The sequence below is a fragment of the Nannobrachium achirus genome (assembly GCF_963921795.1).
Source record: "Nannobrachium achirus genome assembly, chromosome: 24".
NCBI classification, from domain to species: Eukaryota; Metazoa; Chordata; class Actinopteri; order Myctophiformes; family Myctophidae; genus Nannobrachium; species Nannobrachium achirus.
In genome coordinates this window covers 17,268,396-17,294,850 of record NC_137831.1, presented here as the reverse complement: position 1 = coordinate 17,294,850, position 26,455 = coordinate 17,268,396, and the positions used below count along the sequence as shown (strand labels likewise).

General features: G+C 40.3%; 1 protein-coding gene across 1 annotated transcript in view; it reads right to left on the bottom strand.

Moving 5' to 3' along the window:
* Window positions 1–26,455, bottom strand: part of LOC308280038 (fibronectin type III domain-containing protein 4-like) — a gene marked incomplete at its 3' end in the record, with an annotated part of 69,321 nt that overhangs the window by 24,587 nt on the left and 18,279 nt on the right. Inside the window, exons 2-3 of the mRNA XM_080720294.1 lie at window positions 10,211–10,326; window positions 7,709–7,810 (exon numbers count right to left, since the gene is read on the bottom strand). Of these exons, the coding sequence (XP_080576420.1) occupies window positions 7,709–7,810; window positions 10,211–10,326 (218 nt within the window). The remainder of the gene's footprint in view (window positions 1–7,708; window positions 7,811–10,210; window positions 10,327–26,455) is intronic.

Genomic DNA, 26,455 nt, shown 5'->3' with positions numbered 1-26,455 from the left:
TCTTAGTGGTGTTATTTTTGTAAAGTTTTTCTGTTATGTTGCAGAGTTTTATGTTTTATGCGTTTTAGTGGTGATTGAAATTCTTAGGGTTGTTATTTTTGTAATTTCTGTTAGGTGACAATATTTTATGTTTTGTGCGTTTTGGTTCTGGTTGAAAATTCTTAGGGTTGTTATTTTTGTAATATTTTCTGTTATGTTGCAAAGTTTTATGTTTTGTGCGTTTTAGTGTTGAATGAAATTCTTAAGTGTTATTTTTTAAATATTTTTTGTTATGTGGCAATATTTTATGTTTTGTGCATTTTGGTTCTGGTTGAAAATTCTTAGGGTTGTTATTTTTGAAAATGTTTTATTATTATTTAATGTATTATTTATTGTTGTAATGACAACAACCACAAACCTTGTGAAATATTTAACAATTGGAAGACTGTACCTAGTGAGTGATGGTGTGATTGGTGGAAAAATGGTTCTATTGCACTCCTCTTCGGCCAATCATTGAAGCAGTTAGTGGCTCCACATCAGGCTCTCTAGTATTAGAAGAGTGTGCAGTTGTAATGTCTCCACAACTCCTTCAGGATATCAAATCATTTCAACCATAACTGACTGTGGACTCCAAACTTCAGATGAAGATGAACTCTCTAGACTGCACCAGAAACAATTCTGATGAACAGGATGTACCAAAAGGCCAACAAGAACTCTGTAAGTTATAGTCTTGCCAGTTTGTTTAATTTGTTTTTAACTGTTTTGATTGGTTAGATTAACATTAGTCAAATGTAGTATATTTTACTATTGCCCATTTTTTAACTCTTTGAATCCATGTGCTTTTATTATCACTAACTTGCCCTCATGCCTATTGCATTATTAATGCATGCTAATAACCGCTTGTTTATGATTATGTTTTAATTATTGTGTTTTGATAAAGATACATAATAACTTTTATAACCAGCCAAGTTAAGGCGGTTATAAACACTATCCCATCGAGCTTATAATACATTATGCCCACACTTATAATACATTAAAAAAGTTTTTTTTTAAATTATAAGCACATTAAAAAACGTCTTTGCATTAGCACATTATAAATGTGATTAGTCCTATAGTGTATTATAAAGGTGATCTTTAAGTAAGTGTTACCATTCCATTGTTTAACTTATGAACTATCTTCCCTTTTGTTTCCAATCCAGTGGTGCATCATCCTTCTGGATTCCCTGTCCTACCATCAGTAAGTGAACAAAGAACCATGGCTAAACCTAAGCATCACAGCTGTGACCAATGTGGAGAATGCTTCGCTAGGATGTTCAACCTAAAAAGACATCATCGAATTCACACTGGTGAAAAACCCTATGAATGTGATCTGTGTGAGAAACACTTTGCTCACAGGCAAACCCTTAAAATACATCAGAGAATTCACACAGGCATTAAACCGTATCACTGTGACCAGTGTGGGAGTGAGTTTAAGACAAACGGGGACTTAATAAGACATCATCGAATTCACACTGGTGAAAAACCCTATGGATGTGATCTGTGTGGGAAACACTTCGCTCAAATGCAATACCTTAAAAAACATCAACTAGTGCACACAGGGTTTAAGCCCTTTCCTTGTGGTCAATGTGGAAAGGGTTTTACTCAGTCATACAATCTACGACGACATGAGCTCACACATACGGATATGTAAGCTGTCACAGATCTCAAAATACACACATTCTGGAGTTCACTAATATGGGTGCTAAATAGAAAAAATTATATGTCTATTAATAAAATATGTCTAAGTTTTCTGAATTACACACGGACTAATGTGGTAACCTAGTGTTGAGAATGATGATAAGGGGGTCAGAAAATATGTAGGTGAAGTGTATTGTAACTTGACCGTAATTACGGTGATGCATATTTTACTAATATTGTTGCCTTACAATTGTCTAAATATCTATATGAATATGATGGAATGAATCACTGATACTGGTAATACTGTACTTGTAGTTTATTCTGTTACCACTTTTGCCATTAGCGATGTTAAGTCTGTGAATGCAGTCAGTTATATTGTATGTCATTATCCTTTGTAAATACCTTGTTCATGCTTTCTTGTCAAAATAAAAATATACTAATATACTGCATATTTGGTCTTGGTAGTTTTTAAAAAAAATGTTTCTGTTATGTTGCTAAGTTTTATGTTTTGTTGGTGTTGTATGGGGTTGTGTAGTTATGTTGATGTGTATGAGGGCTATGTTTTATTAAAATTGTATGGTGAAACACACTATTGAGATGAAAATAGACAGGTATCATTGAATAGCAAATCCTTCATACCACATATCTATGTCAGTTGTAATATTTACATTATAACAACATTATGTATCTTGTGATAAGTATTGGCTGTTCAGCAAACTAATGGAGACTTGATGAGCTTGGGCACCCGTATGCGTTGATTCAAAGACCATAATACCCCACATTTCAGAATATTGTGGGGCTATTCTACAAGTGAAATTAATAATTGTTTTAAAAACACACTAAATAGTCATCTTAGACATACACTATACTGAAAATATACCATATCAACTGTGTTTGATGGGGAAAATATTGGGGCTGTATGGGAGCTCTGATGAAATTCATATGGATAATGGCTTTTACATATACTCAGATTCATTGTTTGTCACAAAATAATATGTGATCACCCTATCCCCAGCAACTTACACAACGAATACACAAATCTTTGTTAGTGATTCAACCTATCATATATAACTATACCCCCTACTACACCTGTCAACTTAGTGCTCCATGAGTACATCTGACACATAATTTCAGAAAAAAGGCCTGTATGATGGGTTTGCAATTCCATCTGAAATAAGCATCATTACACATTACATGAATACACAGACAATCAGTCCTCATATCTATGCTGTTTGAGATTTGTTCACAAAAAGAGCAAAATAGTTTTCTCATAGCCACCTAATGTATCAGGTCTGTCACCTATAGCTAAGCTTTGTAGATAACCACCCTCTGGGCCCCATGCAATATGGATAACATTTGCCATTTAGCTCCGGTGTCCTGATTAACCAAAGAGAAAAACAATCTGAAATCTGTACATTTAGACTATGCAGTATAGGTTGTATCCCAATGCATAGCATTATACATAAATTCTATCTACAGTAATTACATAATGTCCTATCACATCAGCCTACCATATAGCATATAATAGCGTACAATATGTGCTGTGGCAACATGCTATGGGTTATGATGCTGTATGTATAGTTAAATATTTAGATTATACGCAATATGTTGTACAATTTAAGGAATACCTAGTCTTTTAACCCATCTATAGATAATATACTATAACAAATAAATGTTTTCAGTGTATTGGACTAATGTCACAAAAACTTTAAAAATGTTAACATATTCATGTAATGGGATGTTTTAGTGAATATAATGTAAATCGAATGAACATGGTTAGTCTCTTGCATATCATAAGGTTTAAACACAGCGATACCCCATATTTGGGGCTGTTGAGATTTGTTCACACAAAAAGAGTAAACTAGTTTTCTCACAGACTGCATGTAACAGGTATCTTTTACCAATTTGGGATTCAAGTGGTTAAAACACTAATATAAGGTTATTTTCAATCTGTCATTGCCTTGTTGGTATAATTGTAACTTGTTTGTTATGGGATGGGTCGATAGTTGTAACTGAGACCATTGGGGGGTTAATATCAGATAAACATAATAGAAAAGCCCCTCATTTACCAATACTCTGTGGAGACAGTCAGTAGCCTGGTAAGAATTAATAGACCTATAGGGAATTGACATGTAACAAAATGATCTGACTGGTTGAATAAAACAGTAACTGGTTGATCATTTTCAATTTTAACATTATGGTGGCTTTAGTGCTTATGTTATCATTTGATTAGAGATTATACCAACCAAACCATACACATTTATGTTAAGAATATATCACAGAAAAAGTTAAAATAGCAGATCTACAAAGCTGACACTCTATAATTCTTTGTAATATTAGGACATTGTCATGTGTATTACCAGTAGTAGTCAGTCATACTAGTGAAAATAGCCGATCTACAAGTTGGGTTCCTCTCTCATTTTGTAATGTTAATGAGAAATACATTTATTATTTTATAGATACAACTACTGACCACGCAAATAATCCCCCTAGTCACAACCCAACGAATCCATGAATAAATCACAACATATTCCAATATATTATTCAACATGATTTCCTCATGCAAATAATACTTTCAAACATCACCCCAGTGAAAATAATAGATAGGCAAGGTATTACCCCAAAATAACACATCTACAAGCTGTTAGCCTATGGGTTCAAAATAGCCCGTCTACAAGCTGGTACTCAAAATAACAATCTACAAGCTACAAGCAAATGTAATTATTAATGGACAATACAAATAGTATTTTACCACTGCAGTACACACATGTTCCTATGACCATATCATGGACAATAACAAATCCACCCACCTGCTACCCATCATCATTTTGTAATATTAATACAATGTCATGTGTAGTACCAGTTCTGACCACTATGGCTGCGTTTAGTGATAAGGCAGACTATATTTTCAGTATATTATTCAACAGGGACATCCCTCAAGCCTATAATACTGTTACAGCACAGATGCAGTACCACTAGTGACCACTCACATAGACATGGGTGACTCTTGTCATGGCAATCACTATGGCAGTTGGTCAACAGTTGCACATCTACAAGGAGTAGCATAAACAATGGCAGTTGGCCAGAAGTTGCACATTCTGGTTGCCTCACGTTGCATCAACTATACCATGACAACACACTTTAATGTGCGTTTAATATCAAATAGTTACAGAGGGTTAGAGTAGATTGCTACTGTATGTGCTGTCATTCCGCAATACACAACCGTTGGCCAGAAGTTGCACATTCTACTTGCAACACATTGCATCAACTATGCAGACAAACCTTTATCATCACAGCATACACACACCCTCTCATAATAAGCCACCCCCCTACCATGACAATACACTATCAGTTTTTAGCTCAGAATAAAGTTGGCCAACAGTTGCACAAACACACACACACTTTCAGATCATTTAATTCATTTCATCTTAACCCCCCAACCCTAAGCATTAAATCATTAGCACTGCAATGATCAATGGTAACAGACAAACCTTTATCATCTCTAGAAGCCATGATTCTTACAAATGCCTAAAATAGCAGATCTACAAGTACATATTGTGTCGCGCCGTGAGGCGTTGTGAGCTTGTAGGTTGGTACCTTTTAATAGGTAATGTTCATATTAGATCAACAACTTCCTTTCAACTATTTAAAACAGCGCTATCCTCTTACTTTGAAACTACCTGATCATGCTTTCATCAATTGCTAATTAACAGTATAACAGATCTTTAAGTGTTTTGCTAAGCAGAGTAGGGGGGACTTGGTACAACATATGTAGTTATTTCACCTACTTTTACACTTGATTTTATTTCTTTTACCCTATAAAACCATGGTATGGCCTATGATCACATTATATTTTATCGAATGGCTGATTAGTTATGAGAAGCTTTCAAATAACAGGTTACCTAATGTTAGTGTGATAAGAGATACAGTCAGTAGAGTACTGTAGATAAGAAGACTTGTGAAAAATTAGGAAGTTTAGGATTAACTAACCAGAGATGGGGGCACTTGGTACAACATGTAGTTATTTCACCTACTTTTACACATGATTTAATTTTTGTTTACCCTTTTAAATATCTTATGTATAAACACATTGTTTTATCGAATGACTGATTGTCGTGTAACACTTTCAAATGACAGATCAGCTACTGCTTGTATGATCAGAGAAAGATATAGAGTACCCTCTTGGTGTCATCTGTGGGGGGTCAGATAAGGGTAATTAGATACCTTGATAAGGAAATATATTTGTGCACCCTGTCATACAGTACCCAATATGACTATGCATGGGTGGAAGGGTTTTGAAATCACAGGTGTAGATGAAACTAAATTATAATGTAGGTTTAATATCAACTAAGGGCTTCAGAGTTAGTAAAGGGGGTCCTCAAAAGCTTCCAATCATTTTATATTAACACTGTAGAACTGTACACAAAAATAGCAGATCTACATGCATACAATGAGACGTTGTGAGCTTGCAGATTGGCTATTTTCGCAAAGAGGTTTGGTGTAGGGGGACAAAATAGCAGACCGAGTACAGAGTATAATACCAATTTATTAGGTAATGATGGCTCAAGTGGTTAATTATGAAAAAAAAACACCCCATGATGTGTAGATCAGTCTTTTAGACAACAATGGTTACACCGATTATACGATGTAATCCAATGATACATGTTTGGTACATCTAATTATCATTTACTATGATACACTGCTTGCATCACGTTAGAATGGAAGACTTCAGCCCCTGCACTACCATCTCCGCAATAATGTTGTAAGGAGTTGCACATCACCTGGCAGTTGGCCAGAAGTTGCACAGCACGTTGCTCAACTATGCAGACAGGCACATGAAGCACTCACAAACCCGCACTCTGCTCTCTATCTCTCAACAAGATGAAAACACCCCTAAATGCATACAGTAAGATAAACATGACATCAATCATAATGATATACTACAGTACTTTAAACTATAAACCACAACATTACAATCATTAATTTATGCAACAATTAAAATATTTTAATTTAATCATTAATTTATTCAATTAATTTAATTTAATCATTAATTTATTCATTAATTAAAACAGCGCCACTTTTCCCCCTAGTGGTCACAAATGATAAAAATGCGCACCCTATTAGACTACTTGTGCAGTGGTGGAAGAAGTAGGCTACACACATCTTGTGCATAAAAGTAGAAATACCACAACGTAATTTAGAAATATGTACTAATATGTACTAAGTACTGTATGGTATGGTATTCAAAATGTATTTGACTAAAAGTAGATGCATGAAAATACTTAAGTACTAAAAGTAAAAGTAATCACAATGTCCCATTTCACAAGTTATCAAATGTATAAAATCCTTTGAAATTAGCTGATCTACAGGCTCACAGGCAACACGTTGTGATCTTGTAGATCTGCTATTTTCAAATAGCCAAAGTATGTAGGCCTAGTGCAATATTGAGATGAGTAAAAGTGGAAATATTAGCAAAGTCCAAATACCTCAAAGTTGCACTTATGTACAACAGCAGTATACTCGAGTAAATTAACTTAGTTACTTTCCACCAATGTGTGTGCTAAGGATGGGACGATAATCACTATCGTTTATCATGATAAAACAAATCGTGGAGATTTTAATTTATTGTATGATCAGTTCACCTTTTATTTGCCGGGCAGCATATCTGATAGCATTTACCCTCTTCTAACCTATAGTTAGGCCTAAATCAGAAATTAGCCTAAACAAATATGTTGCTACATGTACTGTAAGCCCCTCCCATACACAAAAATGTGTTCCCAGCCTGAATGGGATAATTGGTAAAACGGACCTAGATAACATACTTTTTTTATTTTTCACTCTTTACCAAATCTCTTTGACACGAAATAGACAATCTACAGATCTGCAACTGTATTTGTTGGCAAATGTCACGCCCCAGGATAATGGATGTTGGGGACGTTTTGATTATAGCGATAATGTCACAATAATCGTGACATGACATTTTCATATCGTCCCATCCCTAGTGTGGGTGTGTGTGTGTGTGTGTGTGTGTGTGTGTGTGTGTGTGTGTTACCTGGACACTGTAGTGTGTGTCCTCGTCGAGGTCCCATAACACACACCAGTGGCTGGATGTGTTCACCTCACGGATCCACCGCTGCATGAGCCCGTCCTGCCGCTACGTGCACACACACACACACACACACACACACACACACACACACACACACACACACACACACACACACACACACACACACACACACACACACACACACACACACACACACACACACACACACACACACACAAATATGAGTCATAGCATGAGTCATACTGTACATTCACAAACAGACTCACAAACAGGAACACACACATCGTATGCAAATACATAATGGTACATAGGCCTACAGACACACACACACACACACACACACACACACACACACACACACACACACACACACACACATAACTGGAAAAGGCTTTCAGAGGTCTGTGGGTTTAAACAATGAAGCACCTTGCAGTGCCATGGGTGCAAATATTTTTAGTCAAGCCACCCACACATATGCACGCACGCACACACGGACACACACACTCACACACAGACAAACGGACGGACAAACAAACACTCACACACAGACAAACGGATGAACGCACGCCAACACATCCAGACAAGAGGGGAACACACGTGCCCAGAAAAAAGAAACCATGCAAAAAATGCATACATTTTATAACTGAGTAGAATGACATCTGGTTTTATTCTTTGTTATTTGCATTGCTCAATAACATAGTGAGCAATCTGAGCATTGTACAGTGCTCAAGTAAATGTGCTTAGTTACTGTCCATCCCACCATGCTGACACCACAGAGTCTTGAGGGAGGCTTCTTGTTCAATGACACTTTGACACTCGGGGGAAGGGAAAGAGGCACGCTGTGAGAACCGGTCCAACTACACCTCAGAGCGTTTCTGGAGGTAATTCTTTCCATCGTGTAATCGAAAACAACCGGCGTTACATTTGCTAATTGGCTACGAGGCTGTGTCCGGCAGAGACAGATGAGAGTTGAATTAAAAAGAACTGTCAGCTGGCACCGTTGCATTCAATGCTGTGGCAAAGGCTCGGAGCCAAATCATTCCCACTAATGGAGACAAGCCCGGTTCACTGGTGGAACTAATATCTGCCCCCCCACTTGCCAGCATGTGGGAGGAAAAATGATCAGAGCTTACCAAGCTTAGTGGTAAGATAGCTGCTTTGACGTCGGAAAGGTCTCCTGCAACCATATTGCTAAGCAAAAAGCTTTGGCCGGGTTTCCCGAGAAGTTCTTAGCGCCTTAAGTACAGTTTCTTAAGTCGCTGACTGCAAGAGACATAATTTGACATATCTTTTGTCACCATTCTAGACTCTCGCTCAAGCATTGGATCACTTGCTCGAAAAACATTTTGTGATTCACTCCCAATTCTATTGGATTTGGAAAATGTCATAATGCATTACTTTGTTGTTTCCCTGTCTTGTTGAGCTGAACACATTTCTTGGGACCGTTCAGAAACAGCAACCGCATAGCCTCGCTTTGCAGATACGCACAGCGGCATAGCTTCTTTACATGATGCAATGTATAATTTAACATGTTTTCTTTACTTGCTTCTTTTCCCATTTATAATTCATCCTCCTGCAATATGAAACAATCTGTCTGGCTCTGAATCACAGCGCAAAGGGCTGACGGAGGTCGTCGCAGGGACAAAGGTGAAATACAAATTATGTATAATACCAGACGACAGATGCAAACTTTTGATGCTTGACTTTTTCTTTAAATAAAAAAATAAGCAATAATGCACAATGTAAATGGATGCTTGAGCATCAACTCTGTTCCCTTTCTCTATGAATATTTATGCACACTATAGCACACACACTCATTAGTATAATCCTATTTGCATACATATACATACATACATCTGCATACACATATACGTACACGGCTACACGCAGTCAAACACTCTGGATTTTACAATACGTAGAGTACAGTAGTGGTTCTCAACCTGTGGGTCGTTTTTTTTCTCTCTGCTTCTTGGTTTTCCTGTGTTTGCACAGAAAGCGTGTCTGTGTCCAATCGGGGGATCGATCGAACATTTAAAAAATATTCTGTGACTACTTGAAAAGGTAAGGAAAAACGAATAACTCTCTAAGAATTAAATTACCACTGATTTTACAATATAAATTGGGGTCTCAGAGTCACTGCACATCCTATACAGGCTGGGGCGGCAGCTGTCAGCAGGGAGTGTTGGACAGGAGGAGTAAGACGAAGGCTCTACGTCCTCCCGGTGGGGGCTCCTCACTGGCAGGTGAGTCAGTAGGATACAATAGCAGTGACAGAGAAATGTTTGTGGGGATGAATTCATTGGCATAACGACTGTTTTGGGGAAGAAAAAGGGGTAAAAATGATGGCTACTAAAAGATATATAAAAAAAAGAAAAACATCAATTTCAGTTCATATATGATTATTTTGGGTGGTCAAATTTTGGGGGGTCGTGGCATGAAAAGATTGAGAACCACTGCAGTAGCCTACTGGTACAGTACAGTTACCTCCTGAGAGATGGCGTAACCGATGACCGTGTCCCCTTGCGGAACATTCCAGGTCACCATGGCAGAGTGGGCTCTGAGCTGGGTCACCGACACGTTGACCGGAGCTGCCGGTACCGCTGCTGACACGCACACGCGCACACACACGCACAAACGCACACACACACACACACACACAGACACACACAGACGTTGAAACATGATGCTGTACATTCACATTAGAAATACACATGCACTTCAATATAACACGTGCAATGTGGAACAGTTTGTGTGGAATTGTATGGGTCTGTTGGGGTTTCATGTGAAACTGAGATAAAGGGATGTATGTTTTTGCATGAAAAACATTCCGTAGGCTAAAAACGCCCCCAACAAAATTGTGAAAAGTGATGACTCATCACTAAACCATAGTTCTGTGGGGCTGTTTTTAGCCCAAGGAAGGTTTTTCATGCCAAACAAATGCTTGCAATGGATTAATTAAAACCCCCTACATGCTACTTAAAGCAGATTTTTTGGGGGGTATTTTTTTCCTTATAGTACGGTAGTGTATAGTATTAGTAAGTGATGGGCCCCAAACTTTTACCCCCTATAAAAGAAATTGCTCAATGCTGACAGGCGGTCAGCAGGTGGATTCATGACTGTACAGTATGTATATTGTCTATATACCACATTTCATACCCCACCTCTGGGGCAGCCGGACTATATAGAGTGATAGAGGGGAGAGACAGGGGGAAGAATAGACACAGGAATCCCAGACAAACCTACGTGGAACGTAACAATCACATTAAAAGAGAAGCACCAGGGGTCATCAATATGTCCGTACACGGACAATGTGTCCGTGGCAAATTCTAGATTTTCTTTTACACACAATTCTTATTCTGATCTCAAAACCCAATTACTGAATGTCAAGTCTCCAGCTTTTCTTCAGAACATTATTTATTTACTACGCTATGGGAATTAGGAATCCAACTAGAAGTGGTTCTCAAAGGTGGTTCTCAAATGTTTTATTTGCAAGGACACTGAGTGTACAAATGGAACCAAATGGAGCTCTTTATGTGTTTCTGGTAGTATCATTGCGACCGAAAAAATGAATGTTTTTTGTGCAAAACAAATGCTTGCAATGGATTCAGAATAATTAAAAACACCTAGTTAGTATAAGTGAATGAGACCAAAGAATTACCCTAGCTGTCAAAGATTCTCCTAGGGATGTTGAATTTCAATCTTTGTCAGATATGTTACTAGACACCTTTACAAACACATTGGTGAAGAATTAATATTCCCTGACTATTTGTACACTCTCCGAATTAAAGGCCTGTATTGGTCATTTTAAGGCTGGCTCATTATGCGTTTGTCTACTCAGTTTGTATGTCTATGCAAAAAACTTTTTTTTTTTTTTTTTTTTTTATGTCCACCACAAGCCAGCATGGCGATGACCGCTGATGGGCTAATGGCCATCCCCAGATGCCCCAAATGATGCCCCTGGTGGTGTGCGGTGTGCGGTGAGAGGCTGAGTGGATCATCAAGGACGTTCATCAAGCCCAGACACAATCTGTTCACCGCCCGCTACCCATGTGTTCCAACCGCCACACCACCACACAGGGACGTGCAGAGAATTTTAGAGAGGCAGGGGCTGAAATTTCTAAAAGGGCCTTTTGGCGAAAATATCGAAAATAGCACACTTCCAAGCTCACAAAGCGACGCGTAGTGAGCTTGGAGGTCGACTATTTTCAGTGCTTGATACCACACTCAACTAAGTATAATCAAGGCGTTACTTGAGATGCACTCTAACCTAACGCGGACCTGTTTGTGTAGGCAGATGGTCGGGCGCGGTGTGACGTTCTCTGCACTCTGATTGATTAGGGAAATTCTACACATCCTCCAACAATGATCATAACGCGATCGCCCAGGCTTCTTTTTCTTCCGATCGCCAAAAGATGCCTGGGTTTCCGAGGCTACTTGAGATGTGGCGTACAGCATGGATTTCTACACAGAGAGGGCAATTCTTTCAACATAAGATGCCACGTTCAAGTTCAGGAGAGTTTCGACAAGGCAATTCTCTTGAATGCCGCCTTCAGTTATGGCATGGAAAGAGGGCATTTGCATTTCTTTCACCAAGAGTAAAAACAGCATTCGTGGTCTGAAGAGGGCACTTTATACAGGCGGATAAAAGGGCAGGGGCTCAAGCCCCCTTTGATGTCTATGTGTGCACGTGCCTGCCAACACACTTCATTCTGAACGGACCCCAGTGCAGATTTTTACCGGACATTTTGATTTAGTTTACTTATGACTGACATTCCATTTAGTTTTTAGTTATATTTTAGTCGTTTGAAATGTTTTAGTTCTTAGTCGAGTTTTTGTAGACTAAATACAAGATTTTAGTCAACTAAATCTACAGACAAAAAATTATTTTGGCGCCGCATTGCTACTGAAAACAGCTGATCGACAAGCTCACACAACGTTGTTGTGAGTGCAAACGAGGGTGTCCTCTGTTACCAAACAACACAAAGGACAGTGGAAGGACTCTGGTCCTGGGTCAGTGCTGCTGGAAGTATTATGCTAATTTTGGCCGCCTTTTCCAGCATCATTATCTCGGCAGCAGCTCATTTGGACAAGGCTGGACATCATGCCTATAACGTGACGCGCAAGTGAAGCCAGCAGCGCACAAGGCACTCTTTATAACACTTAACTGTCCTTAACTGTACGCTATACATGGAGGGAGGGAGGGAGGGAGGGAGGAAAGTGTAAGGAATGCAGGTTAGAAGGGAGGGAGTAGGGCTGTCACTATTGTGACATTTCACATGACGATTAATTGTCACTCAAATAATTGCAATTAACGATTTAATTGTGTTTTTGTCGTTGACAATTACATTTCTGTTTGGCTTTTAGGCTTTGAAGTTGCACATGGTAGATATGACACATAACCTAAATACACAAAGAAATTGCTGACATATTTGACAACTTTATACTTAAAAAAGAACATCGATAGTGGAAATAGCCGATCTACAAGCTCACAACGCGTTGCGATGCTATTCCACGGCTATTTCCACTATTTGACTTTTTTTGTTTAAATATATGAACATTTTTCAACATGGAAACGATTATGACGATTATGAAAAATAATCGCGATTATGTCAAATAATTGCAATTAGAACGACTACTATGTAATAATTGTGACCGCCCTAGGAGGTAGGGAGAATGTAAGGGAGGAGGGGAAGAAAGGAGAAATAAATGAACACATAATTAATAGAAGGATGGAAATGAACAGAGTGAAAGCCATTTAGACATAGAGAGAGAGAGAGAGAGAGAGAGAGAGAGAGAGAGAGAGAGAGAGAGAGAGAGAGAGAGATTGGAAAGTGAGGAGGATGAGACGGCTGCATCTAGGGATGAGTCAGCCATATTTCCATTAGCATGCCTTCAATTAGCCGGTGCCCTCATAATGGCAGAGCTCGATCACTGAGCTAATGGCCAGCACTGCTACGTCATCAGGGGTGTCGCACCAAATGCTGGGCCCTGGGTACAAGGATTCACTGCGGGCCAACCATGAATGTTCTTCATAAGGGGAGGGGGTTTAACCCATTTAGACTGGGAACGCATTATCACGCACTATTTTGTGCTTTAACTATTGAAAAATAGCAGATATACAAGCTCACAGCGCGGCACCGAGTGCCGCGCTGCAAGCTTGTAGATCTGCTATTTTTCGTGCTATTTTTTTGTGCAAGTCTTTGGATATTTCAAATCCTTCTAAGGTTTTTTTTTTTAAACCTATGTTTCTATGTCAGTGGTGCTCAAACCTTTTCATGTGAAGGACCCCCAAAATGATATGTATTTGGCCACGGATCCCCATCTAATATTTAGTTCCAGGGAACCCCCCAGAAGCAAAATTTGTGTTACAAATGTTTGCTTAACAAAAATACATTCAAAGATTTGCACACTTTTATAAAAATAGCAGATCTACCTGCTCGCAGCGCAGCACTCGGTGCCGCGCTGTGAGCTTGTATATCTGCTATTTTTCAATAGCTAAAGTATCAAATAATTAAGGCCCCTCCACCTTGGGCCCTAGTAACTCAGTCCCACTCCCCCTCCCCCCCCTTGTGACGCCCCTGTACGTCATCAACCATTGTTAACTCAGACGCTCAAAAGAAGAACAGAATAATGAATCGACCCACTCATCTCCCGTCTTTACATCTAATGGAAGAATAAGAGTAGCGCTGCACATTTCCTCATCATAGTCACTGGCCCGAGAAAGCAATTATAGTACGTTGACGGCAGCACTGACGGCAGCAGTGACCGGAAGCATGACCGGCGCTCGGCACGGGTTCCTGCACGGTTCGATCCCCGGCAAAGTGTGCTTGAGCGACACACTGAACCCCTGACTGCTCCTCCCGGTCGGTGTACAGATCCTTCTCGAAAAATTAGAATATTGTGTGAAAAATCATTGCAGATGCCTTGGCACCTCAAATCATAACTGACTGTGGAAACATCCCACTGGACTTCAAGCAACTCTGACTTCAGAAGGTTGACATTTCTCTATTACCAGTAAGACTCCCTAATCGGGAGATAAGCGACCGTAGGTGGCTTATCTCCACAAATAGGGCAAAAAATTGTTTTTCCAAAATCTTCCTGATCCATGTTGATGACATGAGTGTAGACATGCTGTGTAGTGATATTCGTGATTTTAGGGCAAAAACTGTAGGAGCAGTGTCCAAAGATGTGTTTTAAAAATCGGCCTGAAGGTGGCGCTAGAATAGGGCCATGTGAGAAATGAGGGGTGGGGTCTCCGCGTTGCCTTGGCGGACGAATAGGTACCGGCCCCGGCTCTCCCGGACGCTCATAGCCCGAGTTACGGCATTTTATGTGCGCTGCAGTGGCAGGGGGTCCTCCACTGGGGGTGCCACCACTTTTGCATCCGTTCTGGAGCACCAGGAGTCGGTGGTCCCTGGGAATTCCCCGCGAGCAGCCCCGTTGGGGTGGTCATTTGGTCATTTTTGCACCTTTGGTCATTTTTTACATCTGGGGGTCCCCCAGGGACCTGGGGGTCCCTGGGGCTCCGGGGGGCCTTGGAGGTTGTAGTTTGGCAGTCAAGGAGTGTGTGTGCAAAATTTGGCATGGATGGGGGCAACGGTTGTGGAGATATGAGCAGGGCAAAAGTGTGACGGACTCACTGACTCACTCACTCACTCACTCACTCACTCACTCACTCACAGACAGCCTGTGGAGGTTTTGGTAGTAAATGCGACCTACGGTCGCAATAAATCATTGTTTTGAGTGGTCTCGTGTAATATTGTAATACAGTATTTTGAAATATGGACTTTTGATATTCATGAGATGCCATAAAAATTCAAAATTTTACCAAAAAAAGTTTGGAATAACTCACTGAATGTCCAATGTATCTAGAATATATGAAAGTTTCATGAAATATATGGAAGTTTCAAGAAAATGTACTTTTACACAATATTCTAATTTTTTGAGAAGGATCTGTATGTACTTAAAGTACTAAAAGTAAAAGCAAACAGCAGATCTACAGGCGCACAATGCGTCACAACGCTTGTGGATCGGCTATAATGGCCAAAATGTAGGGTCGAAGCGGTTAATGTAAGTTTTGTAACCATATCAATATAAAGAAAGTAACTAGTGACTAAAGTTCCCAAATAAATGTAGAGGAGTAAAGGCCTGTCCATATAGTATCTCCGAAATATTCAGTGAGTTGGACTTTCCGATGTGCAAATTTCCGAACTCTAATTCGGTCTAATGCTTTTCAGAAGTCATTTTATGGTCGTAAAAAGGACCTTTTGACCGAAATATTCGGTTTTGGTCAAAGTATGGACAGACCTTAAAAGTACAATAATTGGATCTGAGAGTGCACAGAAGTAAAAGTATTGGAAATTGGAAATAAGTGAAGTAGCCTACATTCTCTGCGTGTCCCTGGACCAGAGCTAGCAGATCTGCTTTTGATGCTTTTGTGTGATGCTGTGGTGGATCAAGTTGGGCTTCTTTTTTTCTTCTTTTTTTTTTGGCGAAAAAACACTTAAAGTTTAGAATACAGAGATAGGGGGTTTCTGCCGGACAACAACGATATCCTCGTTTGCCTTCTCAGTCTGCAGTGTCCTGGTTTTCCGCTGAGCTGGTTGTTGTTTAAGAAGCAGCGTGGGTGTGTGAATCCATCCCCCTTCACATTGTGACTCTTAAGTAAACGCATCAATACTGCAATGTAGCAGTGTTGTTTTTGACAGCAAATTTTGATTTAGTTACTGCAATGTACCAGTGTTGTTTTTGACAGCAAATTTTGATTTAGTTTTAGTCATAGTCTTTTGAATAAAATGTCATTTAGTTTTAGTCATAATTTAGTCACCTGAAAAGTTTTAGTTTTAGTCTAATTTTATATCATCTAACTAAATATTGTAAGATTTTAGCGCTGCGACGCGTTGTGAGCTTGTAGATCGGCTATTTTCAGCATGCAACACCTGAGAGCAACCAAACATAAAATGACTCTCTTCTCCACTAGTCCCTCCCTAACGTTTTAGTCTAGTTTTTATTTTGTTGACGACATTGTCAATATATTTAGTCTTAGTTAGGTACCTGGCACAAAACATTTTTGAGATGGGCGGGTTCCTCAGTCAAATAAATATCAATTGAGGGTTCCTTGAGAACTACAGTTATAAATAGGGATGGAGCCCTAAACAAGAACCAATAACCCGATAACAGATTTATTGAGTACCCGCTATCAATACGCTTTGGGCAAGTATGTTATGGAGCATATAGCAGCCCATGATGTCAAGTTTAAACAATCAAGACAAGAGGTGATCAAGAAATTATTTCAGTACTATCCATAATATAAGCCATTTAACACTTATTGCTCACTAATGAATGATTGTTTTAATGATATTTAATGATATTTGTTACTTTTGTCAGTTGTCATCTTCAAAGATGGTGGTCAGCCACAAACTCACAGTCACAACAACTGATAAAACCAGCTCTGTTCCGAATTTGTCGTCTCATATCTTTCCACAAAATATTAGAAAACGCTCAATAGTGGACACGATAAAAACCCGGCACAATAAGCAGGATCGATAAGGTGCTCATTATCAATACAAATGAACAAGCTCCATCCCTAGTTATAAAGTACTGCAAATTTGATTATTTGTCATTTAACCTTAACCCATTTAGGCCTAGAATTATTGAATGCTTTAACCAGTGAAAAATAGCAGATATACAAGCTCACAGCGCGGCACCGAGTGCCGCGCTGCGAGCTTGTAGATCTGCTATTTTTTGGAAAAAGTCGTGAAAATGTGTGCAAATCTTTGAACATTATGTATTTTTAAAGCGAACGTTTGTAACTCAAATTTTGCTTCTGGGGGGTCCCTGGAATTAAATATTTTGAGATGAGGGTCCGTGGCCAAATAAATATAATTTTGGGGGTCCTTCACATGAAAAGGTTTGAGAACCACTGACATACAGTAGTAGTCTCTCAAGAACAGACTAACTGAGCTCCAGTTAAAGTGAAAAGGACCTTTTCTTTGACGATGGCTGGCCAGATTGCTGACATAGAAACATAGGTTTTTCAAAAAATCTTAGAAGGATTCAAAAGACACTTATAGAATCGGGTCAAAATTCAAATTTTCATGATTTTTTAAAAATAGCGGATCTACAAGCTCGCAGCGCGGCACTCGGTGCAGCGCTGTGAGCTTGTATATCTGCTATTTTTCACTGGTTAAAGTACCATATTCAATAATTCTAGGCCTAAATGGGTTGTTTAAACACAGCGTGCTGTCCTAATGTTACCCGCTGACACCACTGAGGACAACGGTGCTGCCTGGCCAACTGCTGCCATGGGTGTCGCACCAAATTCTGGGCCCTGGGTACAAGGATTCACTGCGGGCCCCCCATGAATGTTCTTCATAGGAGAAGGGGGTTTAATCACATTTAGACTGGGAACGCATTATTTTGTGCTTCAATTATTGAAAAATAGCAGATATACAAGATCTCAGCGGGAGCTTGTAGATCTGCTATTTTTGAAAAAAATAACATTTGTGCAAGTCTTTGAATATTTCAAATCAGTGGTGCTCAAACTCTTTCATATGACCCCCCGGAAGCAAAATTTGAGTTACAAATGTTCGCTTAAAAAATACATATTCAAAGATTTGCACACATTTTCACGACTTTTCAAAAATAACAGATCTACAAGCTCGCTGTGAGCTTGTATATCTGGTATTTTTCAATAGCCAAAGTATAACATAATGGCCCAAGGTGGAGGTCCCTCCACCTTGGGCCCTAGTAACTCAGTCCCACTTTTCCCCCCTTGTGACGCCCCTGACTGCTGCAATGCTGCTGGGTAGAGAATACAGAATTAATCCAATTTAGGGGGATGTTCTGCCTTCACCTCTTGTCCTTTTCTTCTCTCGCCTTTTCTTCAGAATGGTGTAAAGTAACTGAGTGCATTTGCTCAAGTACCTACTGTTACATTACTTAAGTACAATTTTGAGATATTTGTACTTTACTTGGGTATTTCCAGTTTTCAGTACTTTTACTTACTACTCCACTACATCTCAGAGGCAAATATTGTACTTTTTCTCAAAAGAATTAGTTGAAAACTTTAGTTACTAGTTACTTTGCAGATATAAGTAATTATATTATAAAATATACATTAATCCACTTTAGCCATATTTCTTACCTATAGGCTATTTGAAATATAGCAATCTACAAGCTCACATCGCGTCGCGATGAAAGCTGAAAATGTGTCACCTACCTGAATATGTATTTTCTGATTATCAAAGAGCTGGAGGGATGGTGAGACCCCTGTTACTCTAGCAATGTTTACTGTCCGAATATAGTGCTTTAACCTGTTGTTATAACCAAAAAATATCAAGTATAATATAAATAATAATATAAATAAATACATTTAAATGGAATAAATAACCAAAATCTATAATTGTTCCGCATACAATATTTTACAATGCCTATTTAAAAAAAAAGGAATTGAAGGGAAGAAACCAGCAGTATGGAATGAGATTTGACATTGGACAACATACCTTACATTACAGTACCCAGACATCATCATTGTATATAGGCTACATGACGAAAATACAGTTAATTTATTATTTTAATAGTGCATGCAGAATAAGCATATCGTTTTGCTACAGACTGCTACAGGCTGGGGGGTAACAGATGGGTTTTTGCCTTTTCAAGGGCGTATAGCCTCCTTCCAGCAGGTGGTTTTCAACTGACGGGAGCCAGGAACGACCATCCTGAATAAGAATCAACCCAGAGGTGGAAAAAAGTGCTCACATTTTCTACTTAAGTAAAAGCATCAATACGGCAATGCAGAAATAGGGTGCACACACACCAAAATACCTATGAGAGTGGAATCCACGTTCCGCCAAATGCATTTCAATGGGAAGGGGGCGTTTTCACGTCAGTGGAGGATGTCTGTGCGCCGCGCCGACCTTGCGTTACGCTGGAGCTCCGGTTTTTCCCCTCTGTCTAATCGGGTGAGTTGAAGGCGGAATAGGGAGGGTTCAGGAAGTGAGTGACAGGCGCGTCGCTGCTTTGGGACAGAATGCACTCTCTGCGTTTTTAGTCAGCCACGCACCAAAAGAGTTTACCCGCTGGTGACCATATTTTGGTGTGTGGGCACCCTACTGTTAGGGAATGGAGCAGATTTTTGGGAAATCCGCTCCATTCCCATTGTTGCATTGGCAGAATCTGCTTATCAGCTGGCAACCATGCTTTGGTGTGACTGTGCGAAAGTCCAGAATTCAAAATGTATAAAGTACAAAAGTATTGACATCAAAATGTACTTAAAGTACCAGAAGTAAAAGTACTCATTATACAGAAGTCTCATGATATTTAGTCAACTAAAACTAGACTAAAAGTAAACATTTCAGGTGACTAAAATGACTAAAACTAAACAGAATTGTATTCAAAAGACTGTCAAAATCAACACTAGCTTGTCGGGGGGAAACCTCAAACCAGGATTCAAAAGTAGAACAAGCAACAAGCACGAAGCGCCTCGCATAGCGACACATTTCGAGCTTGCGGATCTTCCGCTTTTGATGTTCCTGCTATTTTCTGGCTCTAACCTGGCCCTGAACTCACTCTGCACGCATTGCGGGGTGTGGGGATTGGAACACCGGTCCTCACAGAGATGTGTGTATTTGCGAAAGGTTAAAAATAAGACAACTTCCTTTTACTGTAAAGCTTCTGGGAGTTCTGCCCGACAGCTCATGTGGAACTTCACAAGGGGAATGTGCTTTATTATAAGATGTGCCTCTTGCATGGAACAGATTCTAATGAGCTGGTTTTATTTCTGTAGTGCTTGTACTTTTGGCATTGAACAGGGGTCATCACTATCAGCCATCACAAAGGCTTGTGATGGAATTTCTTGTCAAAATAAAAATCACACCCGTGTGAAGTGAGCGGTGGTTGTGGAGGCTGCGCAACAGCATTACTGGGTGGGTGCAGCGGGGGTTGCAGTACTTATGGGTCTGCTGCTCTAAATATCTCTTGACTGAGTGTGTGTGTGTGTTAGGGTTGTTCGATGTGGCCTAAAAATAAAATCTCGATTTATTTCTCAGAAAAGTCGATTTTCGATTACGATTTCCATTTTTTGGTAAAAGAATAATACATTGTTTCAACTATGTTGTTTTCATTTAAAAAATGCAAGGAATTTTTTTTTTTAAATTATTGTTTTATTTGTTTTATTTTTTTACATAGCCAAATAGCAAAATGTAATAAAACAATAATACTAATAATAATAACTTTAGTTGCGCAACAATCACATACAGAAGTTAACTTAGTTAACTTAGTGTTTCCTTATCAATAGTGAGTGACAAAACAGCCAAAACAAGCCAGCTCTTGGAGGCTGGTGAAACGGGTGAAAAAATAGCTAAGGCCGCCCCTCCACTGCTCATGCACGGAGATGTTGATTGATTGTAAACGGAGGCGAAGCGCTTTGCTTCCTGAGTCTCCCGACGCAAAATTAACACAGTGATAGGGACAGTAGGACTACAGTAGGGTAACACAGCATAATAAGCTTCTTTCAAACTACAACAATAAGTAAGTTTACCAGCTCAGCAGCGTTTGTTCTGTTTGCTGCCTGTACCAGCGCGAGTGAGCGCAGTGCTGTGGTGAGCTCTGCCACAGCACACAGTCTGACGTGCGCTGCATGTGCATCAAAGAAATTACACATTAGAGAGAAATCAGTATTAATTTGGTGTCGGACCTTGTCGTCCTGCTTTAGGAGGACCGGGCTGTGTACGTTTTGCCCCTTGCAAGGCTCCAATGAGTAAGAATTACCCTAATTAAAGTGATTTGACGATTTCTTATTTTTTAAATCGTGTGTGTGTGTGTGTGTGTGTGTGTGTGTGTGTGTGTGTGTGTGTGTGTGTGTGTGTGTGTGTGTGTGTGTGTGTGTGTGTGTGTGTGCGCGTGCGCGCGCGCGCCCTCATTGCTACGTGTGTGTGTGTGTGTGTGCGTGCGCGCGTGTGTGTGTGTGAGAGAGAGAGAGAGAGAGAGAGAGTGTGTTGTCTGCCTGCCCTGCTCAATAGCGCCCCTCCTTTAACGTGTGTGTGTGTGTGTGGTCTGTGTGTATGGTAGGTATGGCAGGCGACAGACATACACGGCCGGCCAGCCAGCCAGTAACATCTTGAAAGCGAATCACAGGAGCGGCGGGACCACCGCTCAAAAATATTGCCATGGACATAAAACATTTGTGGACAATAATATTGCCAGAAACACATAAAGATATAGCCCTAAATGACCATAACAAGTCTGTAACTATGAGAGTGTACAAATGGGACCAAATGGACCCTTCCTTACGGGTCCATTTGGGTCCATTTGTACATCTCTCAGAGTTATGGGGTTCCACGCAAATAAAATGTTTGAAAACCACTAGTACTATTAGTGGACTCATAATATGCCATAGTGTCATAGTAAATAAGCGTCATACATATTCTGAAGAAAACCTGCATGGAGACTGTAATTGGGTATTATGATCAAAATAAGAATGTTATGAAAAGTGTTTGTGTAAAAAAGAAAATCCAGAATTTGCCACGGACAAAACTAAGTCTTGCCACAAACACATTTGTACGGACATAATTATTGATGACCACTGGCATTGCAGTGTGCACAAGCCTCCTCAATTGGCTGATAATAATGATAAAGATGTCAGTGTTTAATTCCACTGTCCTCATAATCACACACAAATACCAACAGATGCAGTCTAATTCAGCAATTTGCTCTATGCACAGCCAGGGGTGTCACACCAAATTCTGTGCCCTGGGTACAAGGATTCACTGCGGGCCCCCCATGAATGTTCCTCATAGGGGGAGGACGGAGGGGTTTAACCGATTTAGACTGGGAACGCATTATTACGCATTCTTTTGTGCTTTAACTATTGAAAAATAGCAGATATACAAGCTCACTGCGAGCTTGTAGATCTGCTATTTTTAATTGTGAACATTTGTGCAAGTTTTTGAATATTTTTGACCCGATTCTATAAATGTCTTAGAAATCCTTCTAAGGTTTTTTGAAAAACCTATGTTTCTATGTCAGTGGTGCTCAAACCTTTTCATGTGAAGGACCCCCAAAATGATATGTATTTGGCCACAGACCCCCATCTCAAAATATTTAGTTCCAGGGACCAGGGAAAAGGGTGATCTTGTGGAAGCATTCTACCCCAGCCCGGTGATATCCCCGTAGGACCTCATCTCGAAGCAAACAGTGTGCAGTGGAGGGTGAAGTTCTATATGGGGCTACCAACTGCCATGTAGGCCTACTGTCCATATTCACACCCCTGGGCTCAATGCTAATTCTCACTTAGACGAAAGTAACATATTCTCAGTCTAGAGTCCTCTTGAAACGGTTGAATATAGAGTACATTATTATTGTCGTAACACACAGTCGATTGAGAGGCTCAGACAGAGCATTGAGAAGCAGCTGCAGCCTTTTCAATCAATCCATGGCGGAGGAACAATCACATAGGTAAACAGAGATATTGCTACCACTGTCTGTGCTCCATCTCTGGATTAATGGCACAGCACACTCTCAATCCGTTTAGACCACAGCGGTCTCAACGGCATTTTCAGGGGTTGAAACCGAAAACAAAGTGAAACCTCGTCTGGGGACCCCCCTGGGCGTCTCGTGTGTGTGTGCGCTTAAGACAGGGCACCAGATAAAAGCTGGAAATTGAAAAAACACACAGTACCTATTTGTAACAAGAAGGCAACAGGAACAGGGACGTGCAGAGAATGTTAGAGAGGCAGGGCTGAAATTTCTAAAGGGGCCTTTTGGTGAAAATATTGAAAATCGCAGACCTCCAAGCTCACAACAGGTTGCGCTGCGACACGTTTTGAGCTTGGAGGTCGGCTATTTTCGGTACTTGATACCACACTAAACATAAGCATAAAAAAGGCAATACTGGAGATGTGGCGCACGGCATGGTGAGGGAAATTCTTTCAGCATAAGATACTGAATTCTAGTTCAGGAGAGTTTGGACAAGGCAATTCTCTTGAATACTGCCTTCAGGTATGGCATGGAAAGGGGCATTTGCAATTCTTTCACCATAGTAAAACTGCATTCATGGTCTGGAGAGGGCCCTTTTTACAGACGGATAAGAGGGCAGGGGATGTTATAGAATTCTAATAAATGTAATTCTTATCTTGTCCTTAAGGTAACCAGAAGGTCATATCATTGGGTTAGACGTGTCAGGGTTTTTATTCTAGTCTTGAGAACAACTGTTGAGTGAGTCACTCCTTATCCTGTCACCAGAATGTCATGTCCTGTCTTGTATTATTCCTGACTAAAGCCTTATGTGGATGTTTGTCAACTCGACTCTGATCTATTTTGATGTCTCTCTGGAGTGTATAAGAGAGCTGTGTGAACTGTATGCTGGAGTGGGAACCTATGCCACGTTGGTATAGTGTTGCCACTCGGAGCTCCTTTTTGAATACATTTTGATTGTGTTTGAACACTTCTCGAAACCTTTCTTTTTCACAGAATATATTTTATGCAGTATCATAGAAATATATAACAGGGATCAAGCCCCCTTTGAAGTCTATGTGTGCACGTGCCTGCACAGGAAGGTTTGGTGGAAGGAGTAGCGTGGATCACAAACAGGGGCGTCACACCTAATTCTGGGCCCTGGGTACAAGGATTCACTTCGGGCCCCCCATGAATGTTAACTATTGAAAAATAGCAGATATACAAGCTCACAGCGCGGCACCGAGTGCCGCGCTGCGAGCTTGTAGATCTGCTATTTTTGAAAATTTTTTGAAAATGTGTGCCAAAATGTCAGTGATGCTCAAACCTTTTCATGTGAAGGACCCCCCACCCCATCTCAAAATATTTAGTTCCAGGGACCCCCCAGAAGCAAAATTTGAGTTACATATAAATACATATTCAAAGATTTGCGCACATTTTCACAACTTTTCAAAAATAGCAGATCTACAAGCTCGCAGCGCGGCACCGAGCTTGTATATCTGCTATTTTTCAATAGCTAAAGTTACTAGGGCCCCTCCACCTTGGGCCCTAGTAACTCTTTCCTACCCCTTGTGACGCCCCTGATCACAAACACATTCAAGCTGCAGTCCCCCACTGTAACGGCGAGGGGCTATTATTATTCAGAGTAACTTGTAAAAGAGTATTTAGTTCAATAGTTCACACAGTTCACGCGTGTCGGATGCACAGTTCTGGCAGAAACACTATCTTTGAAAAGACCAGCAGCACTCACTCGGTCCCTTTAGGATCTTTTCAAAGATATTTTTATTCAAAAAATAGAAATAAACAATAAACTCGCAAACAGCAAAATAACTGCCTCATGGAGTTTACATCTTAGCAACTGAAACTAACAATACAGTAGGCAGGGCTGCCATTTACGTACAATTGGCTAATTATGTATTTTTAAGGCACAATAAGCAGATGATTTCTTTATTACTATTTACAATAACACTACTAGCCCCTATAAGTCAAGGGAAGCGGGAGGTAAACAATGGGTCTACACCAGGGGTCTTCAACGTTTTCAGGCCAAGGACCCCTTAGCTGAGAGAGAGAGAGATGAAACAGGGACCCCCAGATTCCATGTAGTTTCGTTTGACAGCACAATCATCAGTGTATTTTCATGTCAATTTGTGTTATCAGATATGTAACCACTTGAACCAAATACTTAATAAACTTGACCTTTCACTCTGTACTTAGTGTGCTCTTTTTCCCCCTCTACACCAAACCTCTTTGCTGAAAATACCCCATCTACAAGCTCACAACGCCTCGCAGCTCGAGGCGGATCTGCCATTTTTGGCTAAAGTTCTACGAATATGGAGAAAAAAGGTTTCTATCACACAAAAATTTGAAGGACCCCCTGCAGTAACTCTGAGGGACCCCTAGGGGTCCCGGACCCCCTGTTGACCCATGGTCTACACATTGTTACACAGTAATGGCAGTAATGGCAGCCCCCTGCGACAGACATCCAGCTGTACGTTCACAGACAGTACACACGGAAAACTATCTACAACGTTGACTCTACTGCTTGTACAACAACAGCAGCATCAGCAGACAGCCACAGAAAATCCATACTACGATTACGTCATAGCAGCCGTAGTCCGCCTGGCGTTGCCGTCCTGAAAATCATCTAGCTTAAAGTCGCTATTTTCTGCACGTCCCTGCTCAGACCGATACAAGATTTCCACCCCACAGACCACGACAAATGACTGGCTCCATGCAGGGACTTGATTAAGAGCAATGGGGGATCCGACACTCTAATGAGCTGCAGGCTCTTATTGAATTGCACATAAAAAAAAGTAATTCTACAGCAGAGTGCTAAAGTTGAGACCGATGAATCTAAAGCTTCTCAGCCTTGTTCCTGACACTACGCGGGTCACCTCTATAACCCTGTGGTGACAAATAGGCCGAGATGCCATCGCTCTGCCGGGGACAGGACAACGACACCTGGAGCCAAAACCTTGCGAGCGCTATCCCTGACCCCATCACATCACGCCGATCCCTCTGACCGCTTCCAAAACCGAGGTGGTAATGCTGTTGAATGATAAGCAATGGAGATGCCATTCCAGGCTGTATTACAGCAGTGTTGTTTTTGACAGCAATTTTTTATTTAGTTTTAGTCATAGTCTTTTGAATAAAATGCAATTTAGTTTTAGTCATAATTTAGTCAAAAAAGTATTAGTTTTAGACTTAGTCAACTGAAATGTATTTTGGCAGGACTTGATGGCATCGTAATGACTGATTTTACACTTGGTTGCGTGC